This window comes from Molossus molossus, unplaced genomic scaffold (genome assembly GCF_014108415.1).
Source record: "Molossus molossus isolate mMolMol1 unplaced genomic scaffold, mMolMol1.p scaffold_m16_p_5, whole genome shotgun sequence".
NCBI classification, from domain to species: domain Eukaryota; kingdom Metazoa; phylum Chordata; class Mammalia; order Chiroptera; family Molossidae; genus Molossus; species Molossus molossus.
The window spans coordinates 909,738-930,098 of record NW_023425388.1 but is presented as its reverse complement, the minus strand read 5'-3'; the positions used below and the strand labels follow the sequence as shown (position 1 = coordinate 930,098).

The 20,361-nt window shown below is 49.2% G+C and overlaps 1 protein-coding gene across 1 annotated transcript; it reads left to right on the top strand.

Moving 5' to 3' along the window:
* The first annotated feature begins 11,039 nt into the window (after positions 1 to 11,039).
* Positions 11,040 to 20,347, top strand: LOC118617901 (keratin-associated protein 19-7-like). Its single transcript, XM_036243968.1, has 2 exons — positions 11,040 to 11,097; positions 20,226 to 20,347. The coding sequence occupies exons 1-2, from the start codon at positions 11,040 to 11,042 to the stop codon at positions 20,345 to 20,347; spliced, it is 180 nt and encodes a 59-aa protein (XP_036099861.1).
* Positions 20,348 to 20,361: the final 14 nt, after the last annotated feature.

Below are 20,361 nucleotides of genomic sequence, written 5' to 3'. Positions count from 1 at the left end.
GTGATGATCGCGCCCTTGGCTGTACCTTCTCCAGTGACTGAGCCAAGATATTCCAAGGGCTATCTGGACCCTCCGTGTGATGCTAGTTATCTTTAAACAGAACTACAGATTAAGAGTGTTAAAAAGTTCACTTCTTCGCGATACGAGTAATGATGATATTGACTCTTCCTTAGAAATGCACAGGTCTTGGTTGCTCACGGGATGGCCAAGCTCAGATGACTTTTTTTCCGGTGTAGAATAAGAGCAAACAGGAAACTTATAGCACAGAAAGAATTCCATCTTTCTGTGCATTCGGAGCCAATCCAAGGGAACATTTTCTCAGCAATTTTCATTCTAGTAACTGAGTTTGAGGCTCAGTCAGGAGGGAGGAGAGCAGCTTTGGGTTTGGATGGAGACCTTGCTCTTGGAATGCAGGGAAGGCAGTTTGACTTTTCCAAAGTGGGTCTTCGTGACCTTTGAACTTGGGGTGAAAGCAGAGGGCCCTCATGGCTCTGAGGGCCGAGTGCACGGCCGGGCGATGGGATTTGTGTGCGCGGGGGACTCAGGTGGGAGTGTCTCCTTCCCTCGGAAGCTCACTGAGCTCGGACCACGCCCAGGCCCTGACCGGGCGCAAAGGCAGAAGCTGCGGATGTCGCTGGGTCAGCGGACCTGTCCTCACAGAGCTGCCGCAACACCTGGTGTGAGCAGTGGTGGAACGGGGTGGACGTGGGGTTTGAACAGGATTAAGTGAAGCTGTAGCTTTTGTTTTTCTAAAAGAAAAGTGATAAAATCACTCATGGGGTGAGCACGAAATGTCCCCGGTACGTAGAGGCAGGGCTACCGGCACCTGGTGACTCGGCCACCTGATGTTTGAGACGTGCTGGGGACGCCCTGTTGGAAACGTTTGCAATGATGTTTAAAGGCCCTTGACGACCAGCGGGTGAGACCTGAGCTGAAGGGAGTGTGTGGTAAGCAGAACTGAACCCGAACGGTGCTCCTTGCAAACGCTGCCTGAGCCGCAAAGCCAGCCTGGTTTTGGTCGACACGAGGCCCCTCCTTACATCAGAGAAAACACATCACGTAGGTTTTACCATGTGTGGTATCGGTGCAAATATTACACTTAGAGTAACTAAGACTTGGCACACGTGCTACTGAAGACATTCAATGTGTTTCACATCGAACCTCAGCTCTTCACCCAGTGGGCTCCTGCGCTGGGCTGAGGCTTGGTGGCTGGGCTGAGGCTTGGTGGCTTTGGTGGCTGGGCTGAGGCTTTGGTGGCTGGGCTGTGGCTTTGGTGGCTGGGCTGGGCAGTGTCTGGACGTGGCAGCCGTGGAGAATGGGGCGTGGCTATGACTGGTCACGTGGTTGGAGGGATGGATGCTACCACCCCGTTTGTGTGGAAGATGTTGGGCCCTGGGTTCTACTAAGTTTTAGGATGACTCTTGGGAGAACAATCCAATCACAAAACCCCGCTTTCCCAGTGCGCTGTCCTGTCGAACGTACTCCCAGCGTGTACTAGAGAAGAGGTCGGCAGGCCTGTGGCCTCGGGGGGCGGTGAGGGATTGCACCCCAAGGTCAGCAGCCGTTCGGACCGAGTCTGTGATGTCGGGTGTTCACACAGCGGTCACTGCTTTCACTGTCCGGGACGCACTTCTGTCCGAGATCCCTTCAGTGTGATTTGCACCTGGAGGGAGCCCCGTCCCGTTTCCCAGTCAGGGGCTCAGAGGCTTTGCAAAGCAGCCTGCACATGAGAATGACCCTGCACGAGCTTCCTTTCTCTTGTGGCACTTCAAAGGAAGGCGACAGTTTCCCTCCCAAGGATGCTCATTATTTGTGTGATTAGATCGTGAACTACAAGCATCACAGACAGTTCGAGAGGGAGGCCTTTCCCAGTTCCTGCTCCGTGTCTGCGGGTCAGAACCCGCACGGCCTGGCCCACGCAGTCCTGCGGGTCAGAACCCACACGGCCCGGCCCACGCAGTCCTGCGGGTCAGAACCCACACGGCCCGGCCCACGCAGTCCTGCGGGGCAGAACCCACACGGCCCGGCCCACGCAGTCCTGCGGGTCAGAACCCACACGGCCCGGCCCACGCAGTCCTGCGGGTCAGAACCCACACGGCCCGGCCCACGCAGTCCTGCGGGTCAGAACCCACACGGCCCGGCCCACGCAGTCCTGCGGGTCAGAACCCAGACGGCCCGGCCCACGCAGTCCTGCGGGTCAGCCCGTGGGACCAACCAGACGGTTGACAAGCCTTAGGCGGCGTCTTGAGACCTTCATGAAAATTTCGTGCGAACTCCGAGGGACAGCGGTGACTTGGGGCGCTCACATTCCTGAGCTGAGGGTCTGGTTACAAACAGTCTTGAGTATGACGTTCATTTGTTTGGTGACACAGTCTCCATTCGCATCCCTTGTATTCGGGGTCACCCAGGGAAACTGGTATCAAAGCCACGTGGTACTTCCCGTGAACTGGGCCCCAACGCCCCACGGACCCTGTCGCACGCAGCCCGTTCCCCCTCTCCTCACCTGGCACCTCCTGAGTTACTCGGTCGGGCGAAGGAAACCTCACCAGCCAGAGCTCGGGGGCGGGTTTTCTTTCCTAAGACCTTTGCTATTTCCACTTTAAAACGTTTGCTTTACATGTTAATATAAGCTGTGGAAATTCAGCATTAGGTACAAAACCTTTGACATATCTCTTGGAAATCTATCATAAGGCCACCAGTTGAGATATTCTATTAAAAAATCACACTAATGTAAGAACCTTTATATTAGAAATATTATGTATATCACAATGAATGACAGCAAGATTTATGTAAATCACAGTAAATCTAAATTCATACTCCACCGAATAAGAAAAGCGTGTTTTTGTCACATGAACCCTTCTGGTGGGTGAGTGGTATGTTACGTAATTGCAGTTTTAATTTGCATTTTCCTGGTTGAACACGTCATTCCCTTTCCAAGCATGTGTTTATGTTTCTTTCAGGGTGCCAGCTTCGGAGGGTGTTTGTCTTCGGACGTTTGTGTTGTAGGAGATCTTTACCTATGCTGAATATGTTCACCTCCAACTCTAATCTATCTCGTACCCTGATGAGATACATACCTTTAGCATATCTCATCACCTATACTTATATCATCTACATCTGTATCTGTATCCATGCAGCTATTTATTCCTGCCCGGAACATCCCCATCTGCTTATCTGTGGCATTGTTCTCTTCCAGTCTGTGGCTTGCATTTTACTGTACGGCCAGTGTGTCTTAAAACAGACCAGAGCAACGACAAAACAGACTTCTAGAAGCTGTAGCGTCTTAGCATCTATGCTCATGCCTATAACACATTTTTAAAATTAATTTTTATGTATAGTATGATGAAAGTAAAGTCATTTTTATTATTCCACACAAATATTCCATTTTCCAATACCATTTGATGAAACGTCTTTTGTTTTGTTAACCTTTAGAAAAAATGTCTAATTCTAGAACCCCCAGTAGGTTCCATCGATTCATTAGGGGAATTTTACATCAATATCACATTCTCTTGATTATTCTAGCTGAATGTCTTAAAATCATTTAATGTAAAGTTATTGTTTTTCTTTTTTAAGATTGCATTGGATATTCTAGGCCATTTTGGTTTCATTACATATTATAAAATCTTTTGTAACTATTTACAATATACTGGCATTCTGATTAAAATTTTGTTTAATATATAGCTTTGGGGATATTGAGTATTGCAGATTTAAAAAATTATCTATATGTTGTGTTTTCTAATAATGTTGTTAATATTTTTGCGTTTTATTTTTCACATATAATTGCATCCCAGATTAAGTTTACTTTCTGACAGAACCTATAAATCAGTATTATTTCTTCTTACATAGTTGTTAAAAATCACCACTAAAGCAATGTGGACCTAGAGTTCTCTTTCTGTGAGGTCTGCTTTTTATTTCTTTAGACATATTTAACTTCCTTCAGAGATGTAATCTTTAAAGTTTTTATTTCTTCTTGTGTCAGTTTTCAGTAAACTTCCCATTTTGAGGAATTTGTCGATGTCTTCCAAATATTACGAGTATATTTCAGCACAAAAAAATCAGTGCAGAAAACTTGACTCTGTCTTATTTGATGGGAAGAGAGCCTGGCGGATAAGGCTGATTTCTTCCGCAGACTGTACTAGTCCCTCCGCGGGTGGAACGGGTGGGGATGTTTGATCAGCCATCATACATATCGCCGTTCTACTGGCATAGCTCCGGAACACCAGCCTGAGAATGGAGAGTAAGATGATGGCATACGTTACACTGATTTTAAAAAGTCACCGAAATCATCTGGAAGCCTTGGGGGAACTCCCCTCGGGAGGACCTCAAACACACCGCTCGTCATTCAGCGGCAGGTTCTCAACAGCGGGCTCCTAGATGTGGGCGGTGGACGCCAGACACGCTCTCAACATCATGTGTGGATCTTTAACAAACACCGCTTTCAATTCCTCCTCCTCTGGTGGTGAGGAGATTTAAACGTGTGTCCAAACGTGTAAGAAATCCACACTGTCAAAGATGTCCTTAGCTCAGCCTCTGAGGAAAACATGACGACTCACGTTGCCTTGATTTTTGCCCCTCTCCCCCATTCCTGCAGAAGATCAGCGGAGACGTTCTGTCCTCCAGCACGACGTCAGCATCCTGGGTCCCGGTGAGCATCCTTCATTGCCAGGATGCTCTCCGGACCCGTTTGGGTGTGACCACTGTGAAGGAGTATCAACGTTTATTTAACTGGGGCACATCAGTTTGGATTAGGCTTCAGGACAGGGGACAGGACATTTACTGCCATGTGTTCTCGTTCTCTCTCTTTTCTGTCTTTTCCAGTTTGAAAATGCCCCCCCTCCCCCCGTATCAACATCACCCTGTGACATTAAAGCCTTTGCAACCGTGGCTGATGGGAAGTAAATACCTGCATAGCAAGAAGTAGATCACTCTTGGCTTTACTTGATGAGAATCATCATTCATTCAAAAGAGTTTTGTTTTTGTTTTTTTTAAGTGGAATTTCAATCAATAACCAATCACCAAAATGCAAGCACTTGATTGTTAGAATTTCATATAATATAATATATGAGAGATGTAATAAAATATATTGCCTTTTAAAATTTGAATGGCATAGACAGGTAATGATATAAAGTGAATTTTTTTTGTTGTTGTTTATTCAAGTTGGTGGAATCCAAACACTCAGGGACAAAGAAGTGAGAGGAAACCTAGCATCAGAGAATGTACAGTGCTGCCCCCTACAGTACAGGGAAGACACTTCAAAAGTAAGCGATGCCTTTGAGTCCCAAGCATTTTGAGTTTCGGAACCAAGAGCAGAAGCGTGTGTTCCACCTGCGTCCCAGGAACGCACTGTCCTCCACCGCGCTGATGCCCTTTCTCTGTTTGCTTACGAATCCAGATACCACCTGGAAAGTTCTTCAGAGTTCCAGGAACAGCTACAATTTTATAGCTGAGTTTGTGGGCATCACTTCCTTCTGTTAGAGTAACTAAGTCTTACTGTGTGTTCTTTAACATTTTGATTGTCAACATGTTATCTTATTGTAGAGAATCCCCCACATCTCAGTTTCTAATTCAGTTGTACTTCGAGGCAAAAAGAATAATGTTAAAACTCAATCCTTGCGATCATGGATTTCCACTAGGAATATTTGGATCTGTTTATACAAGATGAAGATGGAAGAAATAAAACTTGGTCAGCCCTGGCCACTTGGCTTCGCAGATGTATTGTCACAGGAGAGAACACAGAAGGGAGATAAAGATCGTAACCCCAATACGGGAGCTTTGACTGTACAACTAAGTTTCATTTGAAATTATCTTATTCTCACACAGCCTGAGTGTGGTATTACAAGGTTGCCAAGAAAAAGAATTGTAAACATAATTAAACTAAGAAAAAAGCTTGTGTGATACTCCCAGTGTAATACAATATATGTGGCAGCCTACATTTTCACATGTTACTTATTTGTGTCTTAGTCCCAGGAAAACCTCTGTAATTTATACAAAAGTTTACATTGTATATAGGTAAAGGCTCTTACTTACCCCCAAGTGAAACACATTTTCTTTTTTCCTACCATTACCATAAGTTATTCAATATTTCAAAGGATACTTGTTAACAGTGAAAAGGATAAAATAGAAAGATTATTGTTCAATCAACTTTAGGTCCAACAACTGAGCATAAAACCTATACTTCCACAAAGAAATAGGTGTCTCTCACTTTCCAGTCGATACTTCTGTTCTGATTGTTTTCTCTCGCTTAGGACATAACAAGGCAAATATGTATTCTATATATTTTATAACATTCCAGTATTAATATTTTACTGCCAGTGATCACTGACTGCTTTTGTATAAAACTATTGTGGTTCATTCCAGGGGGCCGCGTTCTTTTTTATCCCCAACAAACAAGAATCGCCCATTAATCACGCTCACGAGATGTGACTAAGTTTTATGGGCAAAATATAGTGTGTTGACTCCAGTCTGAGTTATTTGTGATTCTACATCTTCGGAAGTCCTCGCTGAGGATAAAAACACTCAGCTGATCGGCTGTTTCTAGTTTAGGGTGAGAAACAATTAGACAGTGTTTGGACAGAAGAGACGTGGCGAATGTTGGGTTATGGCATATTGAGCCTCATTTTGGCCTCAAAAAAGATAGCTTGCTAAGGTGTCATCACAGCATGGCTCACGTTGTGGTTCCCTGGCCGCCACTGTAAACTGACTTGTAATTTTGACATTCGCTCCATAAACCGTTTTAATTCCTTATTTTGCTGTTTCAAGCTGAAACCACCATTGAGCAGATCCATCTTTGATAAAAGGCTTGGAAATCTCACAAAAACTCGGTGCATGTTCAAGATCATATAAACTGAATTCGCTTTCAGTGACCCAGTCATGAGACAGGTGCTGCTGGAGGTTAATCAGGTGAAGGGTCAGCTGTAGACCCAGGTGATGACTCAGGACGTGAATCCCGGGAACCCACGAAGCCCAGGCCCGATGTCCTCATGGGGAGTCCTTGGCTCTCTCTCATCTCATCATCGTGAAACTAAGAGATCTTCAATTTTAAGATATTCTTTTAACATTCAGAAGGCCTGGAACTTGGTGTATGGTTCTAGAAAGCTGTGGTACATGTACACAGTGGAGTACTATGCAGCTGTAAGAGAGAAAGATCTCTTACCCTTTGAGACGACCTGGAGGGACCTGGAGAGTATTATGCTGAGCCAAATAAGCCAGTCAGAAAAAGACAAATACCACATGATCTCACTTGTTTGTGGAACATCATGAACAAAATAAGCTGTTGACCAAAATAGATCCAGAGACACAGAAGTAGGGGACAGACTGACAAACCTCAGAGGGAAGGGGGTAGGGAGACCCGGAGAGATAAACCAAAGAACTCAGATCATATATGCACAACCCATGGACACAGACAACAGTGTGGGGAAGGCAGGGGGTGGCGGTGGGGAGAAAGGGGTCAATGGGGGAAAAGGAGGGACATCTGTAATACTTTCACAACAAAGATACATGTAAAAACCAGTCACAATTGAGGTCAGCAATGCCTTCTTCCTCGAGCAAGTGTCCACATGTGTGTTGTACTAACTCCTCTCGACATCTTATCTGCAAAAACGGGCGAGCTGATGCCTGCTCTGCTTATTCTGTGAGGCGCTGGGTGAAGATTAAATGAAAAAGTTGTGAAAGTACTTTGATCTCGCACCTGTCGGAAAGCCATTAGTACATTATTGCAGGGGAGGAGGAGGAGTGAACAGCACCGGAGCAGACTTGGCAGTCCTTGAAGCTCTTGGGGAGGCCGCTTCCCACCCGGTGAGGTCACAGCTGCGGGAGGTGTGGGCGACAGGGAGCAGAGGCAAAGTGTTCAGACCAGGGCTGTGCCACATCTCCCAGGGGGCAATTCTTCCACCTGGCCCAGGGCCGGATAAACCTGGAGCCCACAGGGCCAGAAATACATGCTGCCCGAGACACCTGCACACCCACGTCCTGTGTCAGGTCACCTGGAGCACATGCCCCTCCTGTGTCAGGTCACCTGGAGTACACACACCTCGTGTGACAGGTCACCCGTAGTACACACAGCCTGTGTGTCAGGTCACCTGGAGCACACACACCTTGTGTGACAGGTCACCTGCAGTACACACACCTCGTGTGACAGGTCACCCGTAGTACACACAGCCTGTGTGTCAGGTCACCTGGAGCACACACACCTCATGTGACAGGTCACCTGCAGTACACACACCTCGTGTGACAGGTCACCCGTAGTACACACAGCCTGTGTGTCAGGTCACCTGGAGCACACACACCTTGTGTGTCAGGTCACCTGCAGTACATACATCCTGTGTCAGGTCACCCGTAGTACACACAGCCTGTGTGTCAGGTCACCTGGAGTACACACAGCCTGTGTGTCAGGTCACCTGCAGTACATACATCCTGTGTGACAGGTCACCCGTAGTACACACAGCCTGTGTGTCAGGTCACCTGCAGTACATACATCCTGTGTCAGGTCACCTGGAGTACACACACCTCCTGTGACAAGTCACCTGCCGCACACATACACACACCTCCTGTGACAGGTCCTGCCTCTGGAGGACACTCTCAGAATGTCAGCAGTGAGTGAACCTGTGGCCAGTATACTGTTTTTCATGAATGGAGACGTTGGAGCGAAGGGATCGGTCTGGCCCCTTCCTGAGCTTCCCTTTTGAAAGAAGAGTCAGCAGAAGGAGGTTTGCTCGGGATCTCTGCCCGCTGACCTCTGCGTCGAAGAACTCCAGCTGGGACACTCCGCGGGAAGAACTCCAGCTGGGACACTCCGCGGGAAGAACTCCGGCTGGGATACTCCGCGGGAAGGACTCCCGCTGGGACACTCCGTGGCATTTACCACTGACGTGTGTGCCGTGTCCCCCAAATGCCTTCTCCGCTGACTCTCTTTCCTTCTTAGTGTGCTGGGGCCCGTCCGTGCGACCCGCACTGTTCCTCGTTACATCGTCCCACCTCAGCAGGCAAAGTCAGGCTCCAAGCCCATTACCGTTCGGCGGTGGGGCGCCTGCAGTTCTCCCACCAAACACCGGCCAGTGGACAGGCTCTTTAGAAAATGCTGCAGAGTCGCCGAAGCCAGCTCTCCTGCTGGGAGTGACTGAACGCAGCATCTTCGCTTTAGGAGGGACCTTACCTACGTTTGTCCAACATCATATCCAATACAGGCATCTCCAAGATTGTTCCTTTGGTTCACCAGTAATATTAGCTGTCTACAGACTTTGTCTATAGACTTAGGTCCTCCTCTTTCCTTTTTGTGGCATTTTTCATTTAAATTAATTTTTTGTTGTTACAGATGTTTCTCCTTTTCCCCTCATGGACACCCTCCTCCCGATCCCTCCCCCTCGGCATTGCTGTCTGTGTCCATTGGTTGTGCACACATGCATATAAGTTCTTTGGTTCATCTCATCCCTCCCCCCGCCCCTCTTCTCTGAGGTCTGTCAGTCTGAACCCTACTCCTTTCTATGTCTCTGGGTCTATTTTATTCATCAGCTTATTTTGTTCATTACATTCCACAAATAAGTGAGATCATGTGGCATTTGTCTTTCTCTGACTGGCTTTTCTCTTAGCACAATACTCTCCAGGACCCTCCATGTCATCTCAAAGGATAAGATATCTTCCTTTCTTACAGCTGCATAGTACTCCATTGTGTACATGTACCACAGCCTTTTTATCCACTCGTCTCCTGATGGACACTTGGGCTGTTTCCAGATATTGGCTATTTTAAATAGCTCTGCTATGAACATGGGGGTGTATATATTCTTCCTGATTGGTGTTTCAGGCTTCTTCGGACATACTCCTAGAAGTGGGATCCCGGGTCAAATGGTAGCTCAATGAAAGTGGGATTAACAAGTACATCTTAGAGGCTGTGTTGGTATTATTTTAACAAACAAAATAAAGAGATCATTTTTTAAAAAGAGAGAGAGAGAGACCTTAAAGGACCATGAACAGATTAGCGGGTGTGGTCAGACATCGCCTGAGTGGGATGGTGCAGAGCAGGCTCGTAGGAGCCCAGGGAAAGGTGTCCTGGTGGCTGTGAGGAGGAGGCAGGAAGAAGTTGTCACTGAAATCAGCAAACAGAAGCCTGGGGTGCGGTGATGTTGTCACCGTTAACATGTTGCCCGGTTGTTCGCAGGAGGTTTTGAGAGAGAGCTACAGCGAGAATGTAAACAGGTCACACATGGTGACTGGAGAAGGTGAAGAGAGTAAGAAACTGGCCAGCATGCGTGAAAACAGACCGGGGGTCCGTTGTGTGCAGTTTAAGGGGGACTCTGAATAGAACCGATTATGGAGGAGGGGTCGCAGATTTGCAGTGAAACCTGAACAGCTGCTCTGATGAGCCTGCTTTTGAGATGGATTTTGTGCCCACAGTTTCTGAAATTAATCATTCCGTGTTTGGCAACCAAAAGTCTCTGAAGCTGGTATGTAAAGGCAAAAATATTAGAGGTTATCATGATAAAAATGCTGGAAATCAACATGTGCCTCTTTCTAAAAAAAAAAATTAGATGTTTTTACAGATTCTACAATTTTCAGTCCTCACCCTGACAAATAAGTTTGCTTTTTGATAAATGGAAACTTAACATCTGTAGCTGAACAGCTATCTGTGAATTTATTTGGAGAGGAGTCTTCTATTCGGGAGATAAGGGAGCAGAGGAAATGATTAATTATAAAAAGAACGCCGTGAAGTGTTTATGGGCTGACATACCTGGGAGTGAGCGCTCGCTTTGGAGTCTGGCATGCACAAATACTGAAACGTGGGCCGTTTCTTTCCACAAAGCAAAGCAACACGCTCAAGGGTTCCTAAGGAGGAAGCTCAGCTCAGCTATTTTAATGAGAACGAGGCCTGTGTGTGTCAGGAGACAGGGCTCAGTGAGTTATAATTGCAGAGAATATGTGGACACAGTGGAACGAGGGACACGTGACTGACCACATGCTGAGCTCAGGGTATATAAGCCTCCCTCTCCACTCGCTGACATTCACTCTCAGGATCTCATCTTGAACAGCACGCAGCTCCCCCCGACACCATGAGCTACTACGGCGGCTACTACGGAGGCCTGGGCTGGGGCTGGGGCGGCTGCGGGGGCCTGGGCTGGGGCTCCGGCTGGGGCGGCTGCAGATATGGCTGCTGGCGTCCCTGCTGCTGCGGCCGGTACTGGTCCTCCGGCTTCTACTGAATCAGCACCTGGAGCCCAGCTTCCGAGGCCACAGAAGGATGATCCAATCATGACAACGATGCCCAGCCAGGAGCAAGCCAAGATCAAAGAATTTAGTGCACAAGATTTTAAGAATGTTTATCATTTCACAATTGTCTGCTTTATGTCCTCTGTTGTCCCTTATTTGTGTTTTCACAGCTGTGGGATTCTCTGTTCTTTGTGCAATAAATCATCATAAGCTAAGACAGTGTTCACGGCTTCTACTCTTCTACTTAACTCCAAATATCAAGTGATTATCTGTGTCTGCACCAAGAGACAATGAAGAATGAAGAAAATAAAGTGCCCTCTGAAAAACTAAAGCAATAGGGTATATGTGCAGAACACAAGTCACACCCACACACACTCACAGTCACACTCACAGTCACACTCACACACAGTCACACTCACACACTCACGCACAGCCACACACACACTCGCACACCCACACTCACCCACAGTCACACTCACACAGCCACACACACACTAGCACACACTCACATTGTCACACAGTTACACACACTCACAGTCACGCATGTAGTCACACTCAGTCACACTTACACTTGTACACACACTCAGTCACACAGTCACACCCACACAGCTACACACCTACACCCACAAGCCACACATGCACAGTCACACTCACCTGCACACACACTCACAGTTACATCCACCACACACACACTCACACACACTTGAGTGCACACACACTCACAGGTACACCCACCCATACTCACACAGTCACACACACTTGAGTGCACACACACTCACACAGTCACACATGCAGTCACACTCACACACCTGCATTTACACATGCACATTCACTTGCACACACGCTCACATTCACAGTCACACATGCAGTCACGCTCACACACCTGCATACAGTCACAGTCACACTCACACAATTGCACACTCACACACTTGTGCACACACTCACAGTTACACTCACACACAGTCACACACACTTGAGTGCACACACACTCACACAGTCACACATGCAGTTACACTCACATTCATACAGTCACACATGCACAGTCACACTAACACACTTGCACACACACACTCATGAGCAGACAGGTACTTGTGAGCCACACTACTTCATTGAAATTAAGTTTTTTCTTTTAAACACTAGACCAGATCTTATTCGATGTTTTTAGTTAGATAATGTTAATATTTAAATTCAGCACTGAAATATCAGTTCTATGTAGTTTCATATCTAATGTGAGGCCAACATGAAGAGTAAGAACTTTTCTGTTTTGTTAAACATTGATTTTTATTTAAGATAAGATAAAGAGCTCTGGTCAGTTGCTCAGTGGTTAGAGCGTCGGGCCATGGATCAGAGAGTCCCAGGTTCGGTTCCCGCTAAGGGCACGTACCTCGGCTGCAGTTTGTCCCCGGCCCCGGTTGGGGTTGTGTGGGTGGTGACCACTCAATGTGTCTCTCTCACATGGATGTTTCTCTCTCTCTCTCTTCCTCCTTCTCTCCCTCTCCCTCTATATCTCAAGATAAGGTGCAAAAATGTCCTCGGGTGAGGATAAAAAACAAAAAGGAAAAGTGACAGAGTAGAATGTCTCTAAACACACTGGAGAAGGACTTCTCTGTGCGGGCCTGTACCCGGCTCCTCTCGCGGCTGCCGCGCCGGGACGTGGCCCTGCTCCCTGAGTGAGCACACACTGAACACTGCAAGTCACCGGCCACGGGAAGGCACGGCTCATGAATACTGCACGAGCCGGTAGCTGCCTGTGCGGTCAGTCGTCACGGTGGATTGGCCACCTCTATTTGCTTTGATTTTTAAATATTCTGATGCAGAATCTCGACTTATCCTTTTCTAATGTGGCTGTATCTTTGTAAAAATAACTAATATGCTAATAAAACAGACCCGGAGACATAGAAGTAGGGATCAGATGGGCAAACCTCAGAGGAAGGGGTGGGGGAGAGAAGAGATGGCCTGAAGAACTTACATGCACGGATGCACCACCAGTGGACACAGACAAGGGTGCTTTGAACGGGAGCAGGAAGGAGAGTGTCCACGGGGGAAAAGGAGAAACATCTGCCACAAAAATAAATAAATTAATTCATTAATAATAATCCAAAAACGAGTAAATAGTGCTAAACTCAGACTGTATGAAAAGTCACTGTAATGCCCAGGAAAGCCTCGGACTAGTTTGCTGAACACGGGGATGGACTTGCTCAGCAGGATGTTCGACCTCTGGGTCAGCCTAGGGGAGGGCCGGAGCCCTGCAGTGTGCTCAGCGCGGTGGTCCAGGGCCCCCGCTGGATGGCTGCAGATGTCCTTTGCCTGCTAACAACTTTGCACGAGACTATTTACTCCCGACCTGGATAGTGGCATCACAGTGTGAAGAAAGACTGTATGTATCTAAAGAAAAATAAATGCAGCCCTGGCTGGTGTGGCTCAGTGGCTAGAGTGTTGGCCAGCACATGGAAGGGTCACTAGTTTGGTTCTTGGTCAAAGGCATGTACCTGGGTTGCAGGTTTGATCCTGGCCCCAGCCCCAGTTGGGGTGCGTAGGAAAGGCGACCAATCAGTGTTTCTCTCTCTCTCTCCCCCCCCCCTCCGTCTCTTCCACTCTCTCTAAAATAATCAACGGAAAAATATCCTCGGGTGAGGATCAATAACAGCAACAAAACCGATATAACTATTTGGAGAAACTATTTAGCACTCTTAGCATATTTGGTTATATCCTATGGTTATACCTGTTACTGAGATCGTATTGACTTGGTGGGAGTTGAGAGCTCAGAACACATTTGTGGGGGGAGAAGCGACCCCCCGGCCCGGAGGTGTGTGGCGGGCTCACCAGACCACGCAGAGGCGGGTCTGACAGTCACCGGTGGCAGCATCGAACCGGCCCGGGGACGGCGGTTCTAGGCCCCCTGTGGGCTCCACTGGAACGAAACATCGGAATTAACAACTGTCTTAATTGCGGGTGAGCGGTGGCGGTGACGCAAGCTCCGGGGACTGGGGACCAGGCATCCAGAGCAGGACTGGAGGCAACCAGCCACTGTCACTTAGGACAAAGCATCCAATGTGAAATTAAAAAATTAATAAGTTGGACCTTATTATGTTAATAATTTTCTGTTCATATAAAGACAGACACCATTTAAAAGTAAAAACCACATACAGAAAGGAAATATTTTCAAAACATATATCAGAAAAAATTCCTGTACCCTAGAGTATAAAGAGCTCCTACCCCTCCCTCTCTATCTAAACATCAATAACACATATTTCAAAAAATTTCCTAGCACATGTGGCCCAGTGGATGGAGCGCCGTCCCAGGGACTGAGAGGTCCCGGTTCAATTCCCAGTCAGGGCACAGGCCCGGGTTGTGGGCTCGATCCCCAGTAGGGGGCGTGCAGGAGGCAGCCGATCTATGTTTCTATCTCTCCCTTCCTCTCTCTCTAAAAACATCAATGAAAACATTTTTTTTTTAAACGAAAAAAGAGCTCCTAAAAATAAATATTAAAGTTTTAAAAAGAAGCGGGAAGGAGGGGCAGGAAGAGATTAACCAAAGAACTTCATACATATAGGCATCGGCCATGGACAGACAACAGGGAGGTGAAGGCCTGGGGTGGGGCGGGAGCTGGGTGGAGGGGGCCGTGGGGGACAAAGGGAGAAGGATCTGTAATACTCTCAAAAATAAAGAAAAAACCCAAACAACAAAGTCAATTAAAAAAGAACAAAATATTCAGACATTTCAAGAAAGAAGGTATCTAAATGGTCAATAAGCATATACAACGTCCAATATTATTATTCAGCAGGCAAAAACAAGTAAGCGAATACTCAGATATCGCCCGGTGGGTGTGGCTCTGTGGTTGAGCGTCGACCCTGCACTAAGAGGTCGCCGGTTCGATTCCCGGTCAGGGCACATGCCCAGGTTGTGGGCCCGATCCCCAGTGGGGGGCGTGCAGGAGGCCGCCAGTTGATGTTCTCTCTCGTCGATGCTTCTCTCTCTCTCTCTCTCAAATCAATAAAGAAAAAAACATTTAAAAAAAGAGTACTCAGATATTACTGTATGCTGCCAATAACGTTAAAAACCAAATAGTCTGAAAATACCAAACGTCACCCCTGGAACGCTTTCGCGTTGCTGGTAGGGTTGTAAATGTACCAACCACTTGGGAAAACTGCTGCAGCTGTTGTCAAAACCTGGAGGGAAGGTGTGCTCTAGGCAGTCACTGTGACGGAGGAGCAGCAGGGCGGACGTCTGGGCACCGGGACCGCTTGGCGGGGGAAGCCTGAGCCCCGGGTTGCGCTGAGGACAGTCTGACATGGGCGTCCAGGCAATTTCATCCCAGGGCGACTCACACCACCCGGGCGGTGCAGCGTGGCTCCCGGGCTACGGTCCTGTGCAGCATGTTGCCACACTGCGTGCTGGGGCCACTGTGACACATTGTATCTGCACATATGTAAATGTGGAAGGGAGTGAAAACATGGCATACATGGTAAACATGTGTCCTGTGTGCAGTGGGCGCCCGTGAACGGAGCCTGCAGGGCTGGGCTGCTCTGGGTGGGTCAGGGCGGGAGCCTAGGACACGGCCGGACAGAGCTGTGGCCTCAGAACCACTGTGCACTCGGCCACACTGTCTATGAAACACATTTTCTTTCTTCATTAATAAATGAACCTCAGCTTACTGTAACACTTTTTGCTTCAGAAACTTGAAACACTTTTTTTTCATGGTTTCTATTTTTTATTTTTTATTAATTTATTTTTGTTACAGATGTTTCTCCTTTTTCCCCTTTGACACCCTCCTTCTGATGCCCCCCCACCCTGTCCCCAGCATTGTTGTCTGTGTCCATTGGTTTTGCACACATGTGTAGGAGTTCTGTGGTTTATCTCTTCCCTCCCCATCCCCCTCTCCTGAGGATTACCAGTCTATACCCTGCTTCTATGACTCTGGGTCTATTTTGTTCATCAGCTTGTTTTGTTCATTATATTTCACAAATAAGTGAGATCATGCGATATTTGTCTTTCGCTGATTGGCTTGTTTTGCTTAGCACAATACTCTCCAGGTCCCTCCATGTCATCTCAAAGGATAAGAGATCTTTCTTTTTTACAGCTGCATAGTATTCCATTGTGTAAATGTACCAGAGCTTTTTTTATTCACTCATCTATTGATGGACACTTGGGCTGTTTCCAGATCTTGGCTATTTTAAATAGCACTGCTATGAACATAGGGGTGCATATATTCTTTCTGATTGGTGTTTGAGGCTTCTTAGGGTATATTCCTAGAAGTGGGATCACTTTAAACATTTTTAAAACTTTTTGACTCCTGTAGTAACACTCAGCTTAAAACACACATTGTAGGCAGTAAAAAATATTTTATTTCTTGCTCTGGCCAGTTTTGCTCAGCGGTTAGAGCACCGGCCTGCGGTCCAGAGAGACCCGGGTTCGGTTCCCACTAAGGGCACGTACCTTGGTTGCAGTTTGTCCCGGCCCTGGTTGGTCATGCGGGTGGCAGCCACTTGATGTGTCCCTTTCATGTCGATGTTTCTCCCTCCCTCCCTCCCTTCCACTCTATCTAAAAATCAATGGAAAACATCCTCAGGTGAGGATTGACAAAAATCAATAAATGAAAACCAAACACCACCACACACACCAGCCTGGGCCCCACAGGGTTGGGATCATCGGAATCACTCTCCCTCCTCCCCACCGGTCCCACTGGAGGTACTTCAGGGACAGCGACACAGGGAGCTGCCGTGTCCCACGGTGACAGCGCCTCCTCCTGGAACGTCTCCTGCAGGACCTGCCTGAGGTTCTTGAGGGGTGTCACTCTATTCAGAAACACGTCCCTGGTGGTTGGATTGATTGACTGATCGATTGTCCATCAGGTTGGCTTGTGAGCAGGTGGCACACCGTGAGCCCTCCTCTGTGTTAATGAACATCTTTCGGTGCTGGCTCCATGCTTTCAGACTCTCTAAGGAGCCTGCTGGGTTCTGCAGAAGCTTCTGCTCAGCCCGTCACTGTGAGTTTTCTTGGGGGTCCTCTGCAGCTCCCTTTTCTCCTGCCTCTTCAGCTCCGGCTCTCATTCCAGTTCCAACACCTCGGTGGTCGGCCCCTCGGGGACCATGTCCAGGAGCCTCACTGTCCTCCTCACCCAGTGATTCACGCTGTTGGCCGTCGCAGCCACGGCCTTGGTGATTTTCGTAAGCTCCTCATCCTTGGCAAATTCTTGGACGTCATGGAGAAAATTCTTGCCTGTGTTCCTCCTGAGGCCGTTCACCAGCGCTTGGTGACATCACCCCAAGCCGGGGAGGCTCCTGATGCAATCGCTGTGACCTCCCGGACTGGCGTCACTGTCTTCTCGCGCCTCGCTTCATTGCGCGAGAGCCTGGCACGGTCCTCGGGCAATTGGCTTCAGACGCTGCCCTAGCTCCTGGCTGCAGTGGTCACAGAGGTGGAGTCTGCAGGGAGGAACCTCGCTCTGCTGTTAGGTGAAGATCTCCAGGAAAGGAGGGGGCCTGGGAGCGTTGTCCACAATAACCAGCATCTTTTGTTATCCTCACCCGAGGACATTTTTGCATTTATCTTCAGATAGAGCAGGAAGGAGAGAGGGAGGAAGAGAGAGAGAGAGAAACATCAAAGTAAGAGAGACACATGGACTGGCCGCCACCCACACGACCCCACTGGGGCCCACAGGGGCCAGGGACTAACTGCAACCACAGTACTGCCCTTAGCAGGAACCGAACCCCAGACTCTCCAGTCCGCAGGCTGATGCTCTAACCACTGAATCAAAGCGGCCGGGGCAATAAGCAACATCCTGAGAGGTGTGCTATTCTGGGAAAATACTTCGTCGTGGGTTGGGGAGGGCGCCGTGGAGGAGGAGCTGGTCGCGCACGACTTCTCCCCGCCCCCGGAGGACACGGGCGTGTGCAGCGATGATGGACGGCCTGGTTCTCAGGCCCCTCACACGGGTGCCAAGCTGGGCTGCTACCTTGCCCCGGGCAAGACTGCTCTCCTGTCCGCGGCCTTGCAACCGGCCCTGGCTGAAGGGCCCTGCAGGGACGTCTTTCCAGCGTGGGGAGGTTCGTCCCTCGTGGGCATTTGCCCTGGACGTGCCGTGCGCCTCCAGACGGCTCGCCCGGGTTTCGGCGGCCCCAGGTCGGCGCCGCAGGCCACGCGCCTTCGCGGGGTGGAGAACAAGACGCTGTCACGGTGGAAGACCCAGCGCCAGCAGGGGAGCCCGCGTGGGAGCGGCTCAGGCCCCCCCCAACCCCACCAACAGACCGTCTGCTCGGCCGCGGTCGCCGTGCGCCCAGCGGGACCCCGGTTGGCGCCGGTCTCCGGCCCCGGGCCCCAGAAGGCCTGACGCAGCCCCTCATCACATTTTGGTTGGACGTGTTGCTTCAAAGGGGCAGACCCGCCAGGGTTCCCAGGGCGCCCCCGGATCACAGCCCTGGGGAAGGGGACTCGCCTGGCTGCCCAGCGATGACCGTGCGCGATGCTCGGCCTTCGTGTCCTTGACCCCGTCGCGTCTCCAGGTCGGTCTCTCTGGCAGCGTTCGCGGTGGATCCGCAAGTCACAGGCGCGAAGGAAAAACCACCTGCAGTGAGGTTCTGACCTGAGCCCCCCTGGGAGGGTTGCTACGGGAACCACGGAAGCGCAGGAGTGGGTGGAGCCAAGCGCAGGTGGGGGCGGGGCGTCTGGGCCTGGGCCTGGGCCGGATTCTGCGTGACCACGTGTTCGCGGTCCTGGAACCGCACGAGTGGACGAGGGCGGCGCAAGGACTGAGCGCCGGTGTCCGCGGTGACGCCGTGAACGACAAGTGTCGTAGTGGTTCATTCCTTATAACTGAGACCATAGCCACGTACACGCTCAACGACGGACAGAGGGTCGTGCGTGGGGGCCACGCTCTGCCTCTGCTGACTTCTCTGCGGGGTTTCACCGAAAATGAAATCTGTGTTTGCGAAGGAGGGTGCGTCCCACGTCGGATGCATGAGTGAAGAAACGGGGAGAGTGGGTACCGAGGGGGGGCTGCCACGCCTGTGCGGAGGGCCTCACGCCAGAGAACCGGCCCGAGTGGGGGAGACAACTTCGAATCGCCCTTAAGCTTCTGAAGGCCGGTCTCTGAGTAGTTTCACGGGCTCTTAGTTTCGAACAGTTGTGTCCCCCAATGGTCGAAGCCCACGGAACAAGCAGAGACGAAAGAGTAAACGGTGGATTAACTTGATAATCACATACCAATATGGGCCATCAATAGCAACACCAAACACGGTTTCTATTTGGCAAAGTAGAATGAGATGTAAAAAGCACGCCCGTTCGGGGGTCAGTGTCCCTCAAACGAAAGAAAATAATAGATCTTTTTTCTGTCCTCGGTTCCTCTCTGCTGCTCACAGGAGTCCAGCCGGTTCTCGCGGGCTCTCGATGTCTGTGTCCTTGACTCAGACAGAGAGCAACTCACTTTTAAACCGAGGGAACAGGTGCTCTAAAGGGGCATGATAAATTGCAGAGCTTTGATTTAACTTGTAAGTGAAATATAGCATTCAAAGGAAACCAGGGTTAAAAGCATTCAATTAAAAAAAAAAACACAACCAAGTATGACTGGGATGCGGGGCTATGAAGCCTTTATTTGGGGTCTGGTATGCCCAGACTTTAAGACATAACACCCCTCTCACCCCCTCTCCTCCCGTGCGGAAGTCACTCCTTCCCAAGGCTTCCTTGAGGTACAGATGACAATTAACGTGTGTCTGACGTGTGCAACATGATGATGTGATAAAGTGACATGATGACCCATGAGGGCCACTCTGACAGCAAAACAAAGGGATTCCAAACATTTGAATGAGTGTGAGGGCCCCTCCCTGAGTCAGGGAACAAAGAATGAATGAATTACGTAAGTGTAATAATAATAAAAATCACACAAAATGGGGACACACGTGACTGACCACATGCTGAGCTCAGGGTATATAAGCCTCCCCCTACACTCGCTGACATTCACTCTCAGGATCTCATCTTGAACAGCACACATCTCCCCCCTGACACCATGAGCTACTACGGCGGCTACTACGGAGGCCTGGGCTATGGCTGGGGCGGCTGCGGGGGCCTGGGCTGGGGCTCCGGCTGGGGCGGCTGCAGATACGGCTGCTGGCAGCCTTGTTGCTACGGCCGGTACTGGTCCTCCGGCTTCTACTGAAATCCTGCCCAGCA